General features: G+C 45.3%; 1 protein-coding gene across 1 annotated transcript in view; it reads right to left on the bottom strand.

Moving 5' to 3' along the window:
- Positions 1-696, bottom strand: part of WNT3A (wingless-type MMTV integration site family, member 3A) — an 88533-nt gene extending 87837 nt beyond the window's left edge. The window contains exon 1 of the mRNA XM_009880503.1: positions 521-696. Coding sequence (XP_009878805.1) covers positions 521-591 — 71 coding nt within the window. The 5' untranslated portion in view covers positions 592-696. The remainder of the gene's footprint in view (positions 1-520) is intronic.
- Positions 697-6024: the final 5328 nt, after the last annotated feature.

Here is a 6024-nt window from a genome sequence, read left to right on the forward strand (position 1 = left end):
CCCCCCCACCCCCCCCCAATTTTTTTTTTTTTCTTTCCCCCTAAAAAACCCTAAAAGAGAAGGGGGGGGGGGGAATATATATATATGTTTTCATCCTTTCCCCCCCTTTCCTTCCACCTGACTAGCTCAAAATCACCTTGAAATGCTCATGTCAACTTGTATCATTATCTCTTTAATTCAGGCAGCGCCTTTTGTTCTTCACAGGAGAGGATCAAAGCACTTAAAAAAAAATAACTTTCCGATCGCTCTCGCTCGCTCTCTCTCTCTTTTACAGTAGGAGAAGGAGAGATCAGGTATAACCCAGTCAAAATAAACAAAGTGAATGCATAAATAAAAGAGGTGAAATGCAGGTTCTAAGAACTTGCTGGCGCTGGAACAATCCCACCTCTTTAGCTGAGTGGCAACGAAAGGAGAATTTCAAGTCATCTTAAGCACAGGGGTTGCAGAGAAAACAGAGGAGGGGAAAAATAAATGAAAATGAGAGAAAAAAAAAAAAAAAAAGAAGAAGAATAAAACTTACCACCAGATTGGGTAACTTGACAGAGCCTGACTCAACCCACAAAGAAACAGGAAATATCCAAAAGAGGCCATTGATGAAAAGTTGTCTTTCTTTTTTTTTTTTTTTTTAACCAGAGTTGCCAAAAACCTTCCTTTCTTCTGAGGCAGGATGATTATTTTAATAATAATAATAACAATAATTTAAAAAAAAAAAAGTCAAATGAAGTGAACTCAACCCGACCAGGTAAATCCTCTCTTGCTTCCTCTACTACTCTCAAGGAAAAAAAAAATCTCAGAGAGGTAAAAAACTCTTCTCTCAGCCAAGACACTGAAGGCAAATATTAAAAAAAAAAAAAAAAAAAAAAAAGTTTGAAATAGCTCTCTTAAAAAGGACCCAATCAGCACTTATTGCCAAAGGGAGAATTCTGATGCTTTGGCTTGTTCTGTCAATCAGGAGCGCGAAGTCAGGAATGAGCTAATTGCGAGGAGATAGTGTTTTAATACTCATTAGGGGGCACGTTGGCCCACAAGCCAAGGGATAAAATGTAGTTTTAAAAAGGGGAAGGAAGATTTAGGGGGTTTAAATAGACAGGGGGGACCCCTGTGGATTTGGGTAGCTATAACAACCTGCCCGGATTTCACTCCCTGGGTCGAAGCTACTAAAATGCAAAAAAAAAAAAAAAAAAAAAAGAAAAGTGTGTTTTTTGTTTTTTTTTCTCCCCCCTTTAAATTATTATTTTCTCGATTTGCTCCTTCTTGCCATTCTGTCTTCTTCTCAAATCCCCGTTTCCTTATGGTGACGGTCAGGATGCTTTGGGACTAACTTTCTAGAAACTTTCAGCTGGTTCTTTTTTTTTTTTTTCCCTCCTTTTTTCATTTAAAAAAAAAAAAAAAGAGGATTTACACCCAGACATGCACGCACACCCCCAGACACGCACACCCCTTCCCCACCAGTCCAACCAGCCAGATATCCAAGAGCTCCACTGAAGACATCTGCTAAGAAATCAACTTCTTCCATGCAAATCTCAATAAGGCTCAATCCAGATCATCACAATTTGCAGGAGTCCCAGCCCCAGACTTTGCGAAGGCGCTGCTGCAAACGACTTCATCCACCAGATCCACCCCACGGGGCACTAGTAATTGATCTCTTTTTTTCATTATTGTTTTTTTTTATTATTATTATTTTTTCTACATATTGAAAAAAATTTCTCTCCTTGCGGTGGTGGCGGTGGTGGTGGGGGGGTGCGTTGGGGTGGATCGCGTGGTTCCGAAAATCTGCAGGTTTTCAGTGGGGTGGAAATAAGAGAAAATCAAGTCAAATCAAATCAAATCATGAATAGTATTATTATAAAGATGTAGCTCCTCCAGACCGGGGACGCGGTTAGATTTGCTGCTCCTCTGGAACATATTGTTTAAAGCTTGCCGTATCTGTGAGCAAGTGTCACCCAGCTGACAGGCTTTCCCCGTACCCTGGGTCATTTGAAAGGGGGCTGGAGAGGCGAAAACGAGGGGATAGAGGCACTGGATGAGCCAGGAGATATTTTCTCCTGGAATAACAACGATGATTCTCTTTCGCATGATTTTTTTGTTGCCGTTGCGGCTGCCGCCTGTTGGGTTTTTTTTTTTGCTGTTTTTTGTTGCTTTTTTTAAAAAAAATTATTTTATTTTATTTTTAGGAGAGAGAAAGAACTGGATGAGATTTTATTTATTTATTTGACTTTATTTTATTTTATCTGTGAATCAGAAAAATTCTGTGGCTCACACGGAACAAAGAGAGGCACAATTTTTAATGACTTTGTTGGAGGAAGGCTTGCAACCTTGCGTTAGCTCAAATCAAATTGCACTTTCTTTCTCATTAAGAATTGCATATATATTTTCCCTTAGTAGGGAATATTTCTATTTACACACACAGAGCTTTATATGCATATATATAAAGATATGTTTGTTTTTAGCTAGATGGAGAGATATATTCATTCTAGTGAAATTATACTAGAAATGCAGTTCATTTGGGGATATTTAAATCATTGGGAATTTGGCAGGGGTCGGGCCCTGATTATTTTCTTTCGGGTTGGATGACAAGTGATTGCAAATGTGAGCTCTGGCAAGTGCTCCGAGATCTAATCGCCCCGTGTAGCCAAGCTCGAGTCGATCCGAGCGGCTCCTCGCTTGCTTCCCGGGGAGGAATGGATGCTCTCTCCAGCTCTCCCAGCAAATCCCCGTGGTGTCGATGCTGCAATTATATTGAGTGTATTAAATCCAATTTCCACCCCCACCACCATCTCTTTTTCCCCCACCCCAGAGGAGCCGAAAAGGCTGGAAAAGGAGAAGGGAGTTTTATTGCAGAAGGTAGGACGGGGAAAAGGAGGAGGGGTGGTGGTGTGTGAAAAATCATCTTAAGGACTTTCCCTCTGTATTAGAGAAAATCCCATCCAATTATAGCATTACTGGAAAGAACCAAACGCTGAGACTTTCAAAGGAGGGGATTTCTCTGTCTTTTCAAGTGAAATTGCTCACACTGCAGACTGGAACACACAGACACACAGACACACACACTCTCACACACAGAGAGACCCTCAGACACCAGCGCCCGCCCGGCTGCGGGGTCCCGGCAAACCGGGGATGGAGGGGGAGGAAGGGTCAGGACACACATCCCTTCCAGGGGTCGAGCTAATCTCCCCTCCTTTTGTTCCTGGGGAGAGATTTAAACATCCCCCAAAGCTTCTGCCCCTCCCACCAGGAAGCACCGGGCAACTTCACCTGAAGGTACAAATTCAGCCACTCTCCCTTTTCCTCTTTGCTTTGCAGCTGCTATTTGGGGAGGATGGAGATAATCCACTTTGTCATAGGCGCGCGCACACACACACACACACACACACACAAGCAGGATCGTATTGATTTCTTCAGCAGGCAGCGTTGCTACTCGCTCTGACGCCGACCGCTTTTAATTACGCCTGTAAAAAGGTAGCCGGGTGTATAACAGCTCTTCCCATCGCTAGGAAGACTACTGTAGATTAGTTATCTATTATCAATGTCACCTTTGAACCAGAGCCCTTTGAGGGGCAGATTTTGCAGTCCATTAGAGTCAGTAAAAAGCCTGCCACGGGCTTTACGGATAGGAGACTGCTGGCATTTGGCTGCCCAAATCAGCAGTGTTTTCTCCCAACGGTCGGTTTTAGGGCCTGATGGCAAAGCCTGGCTAAGCTCATCCATGCTGGTCCATTGGTTTTCATCCCTCTCCCAAAATATATGGGTGTGCATTCAGACATACGCTTCATGATGGGCAGGATCTGGCCCTCGGTGGGTCGACAGCAACATGGCTTCGGTTTCTTTGCTCTTGGCGTTGCTCATCAGTGCCCAGGGAGAAGTTTTGATGGAAGACCAGGTTGCAGCGTTATGGATCCTCAGTGGTAGACACCAAATCTCAGTCCTGGTGGAGCCGCAACCTGCCTTGAACAGATTTTCTGCTGTCCCCATCCTTACACCAGCCAAGTAAACATCAGTTTTGGTTCATGACTTCCCTGGGAGGTGAAGATCCATCACCCTGACTGCCAAATGGGGGAATAAAGTCTTGACCACGCTCACAGCCGTGAGGCCAATTCCTCAGCCCCCATAAGCCTGCTGCGAAAGGAGGTGGGTAACTTCAGTTATAAGCTGGTGTGAGGAAAAGGGGATGGGAGGACATGGAGCAGGCCTCATCGTCATGGCGTTGGAATGCTTTATGAAGGCATTGCCAGCTGGTTCTGTCTTGCTTACTCATGGGGATGGCCCAGCTGGCATCTTCAGGGCCCACTTGAGTGTGTAAATAGAGCTGGATTTAGAAACCTGACTGCTTCACGGTGCAGTTAGTCACAAGAGGGAACAGCTGTGCTCACCCATGTTCAAAAAAAGGCATGTCCAGGGTGCTTGCACCCCAGAGACGTCTATGTAAAGAGATCAGGGGCAAGGGGAGGAGGTTTGAAGGGAACCAGGCAGGCAGGAAGGCGGGCAGACTAGTGCAATGTGGCCCATCACACACCTCAAATATTCTGTGTGTCACTTCTCTTGCTCTCCTTCTCCCTCTGCCCTACATGGAGAAGTTTCGTTATGGCTGCAGGATGGGAAGATCACCCTCGCTGAGAGCCAACACAGAGCCAGGGAAGGCTCTTCACAGGGCAGAAGGTTTTCCTCAGTTTTGGTGGAGGACAGGAAAACCTTCTGCCCCTTCCCTCTTTAATATTTGAATTCCCACTAGTAAAATCTGATTCATTATCTGCTTTTGCAAATTGCAACTGGAACTAGTCCTTGCTGGAAGAGTGTTAATCTTCCCCATTCACCATTTACTCACTGTCTGCCCCACACATCACTCTCTGAACTGTGGTCTCCACGGACGGGTATAGCCACCACAGCAGCGTGAGGAAGCCACAACCTATTTTTTCTTCTATGCCAAGAAGCCCATACTGTGGCACATTGGGATACTGGGATCACCAGTAAACCCCCACCAGGCAGCTTTGTAACCCACCCTCCCTAAAGTCAGCCCTGGTGAGGAACCCCAAGAGCATGTAGGAGCTGCTACAGATATCTGGAGACCCAGATATCAAAACGTACTGTGGGCACTGTACCTCCTCCCTCTAGTGATGCTTGGAAAATATCACATAAACACTGGGATCCCAGAAGCCTGGGCACTGGGTTGCTGGAGGCCTGGCTTTGACATGGACTTGTGGACTTGTGGCATGTCATTCTGCTTCCCTCTTTCGTTTTGCTTCTGTGCCTTTTAAGGTCCCTGAAGACTGAGATCCATGTCATCCATGTCAACCATACATCTTGACCAGAAGTCACAGAGGTACAAGTAGTGACAAGGTAGGTTAATATTGATCTCACCAGATGTGGAGAACAAGACAGAAGATGTGTAATGGCTGGCTCATGACGTGATGCAGTGGCAGAACTGGTGAAAAGACAGATTTTGCTGCTAGATTCGTGTCCCCTTTTCAAGACAGGTCTCTCTGTGACCAGCTGGTTTTACCATAGAAAGGTCGCTACTGTCCAGAAGTGGATGTCGGTTCAATGTTGGATATGGGGTGGTTTTTTTTAGAAATGTGCAAAATATGCTAATAGCATGGGTTTCACCTTGCAATACATAATGTTGGCCGCCTCCACAGTCAATAGTGCAGTGGAGACCTGAGCGACTCAGCCCACTGTAGACACTAGTCTATGGTAGGTGGGGTGAATTGCTTCTGGAGCTGCATTTCTCTTTGTTCAGGAACTAGCTTAGACTTGGTGCCTAATCTTCAGGTAGCTGAAGTTAGGTGAGATGCCTACAGGCCATTGCCTCTTCTCTGGGCTCTAAAGAGGCACTGATAACAATGAACAAATCAGGAGAACATTCGGGGTGGGTTTCTCAGATCTTTATGCTGCAAGGAGATGTCCTCAACTGCAAGGGAACAGCATATATTTGACGCCGCCCAGGACACCTTTGTCTATGGCTACCATCTGCCCAGGTTATTCTGTGCCAATGGCAGACTGGGATTTTGGCTGCTCCTGGATTCCCAT

Source organism: Charadrius vociferus, unplaced genomic scaffold (assembly GCF_000708025.1).
Source record: "Charadrius vociferus isolate BGI_N301 unplaced genomic scaffold, ASM70802v2 scaffold12, whole genome shotgun sequence".
NCBI lineage: Eukaryota > Metazoa > Chordata > Aves > Charadriiformes > Charadriidae > Charadrius > Charadrius vociferus.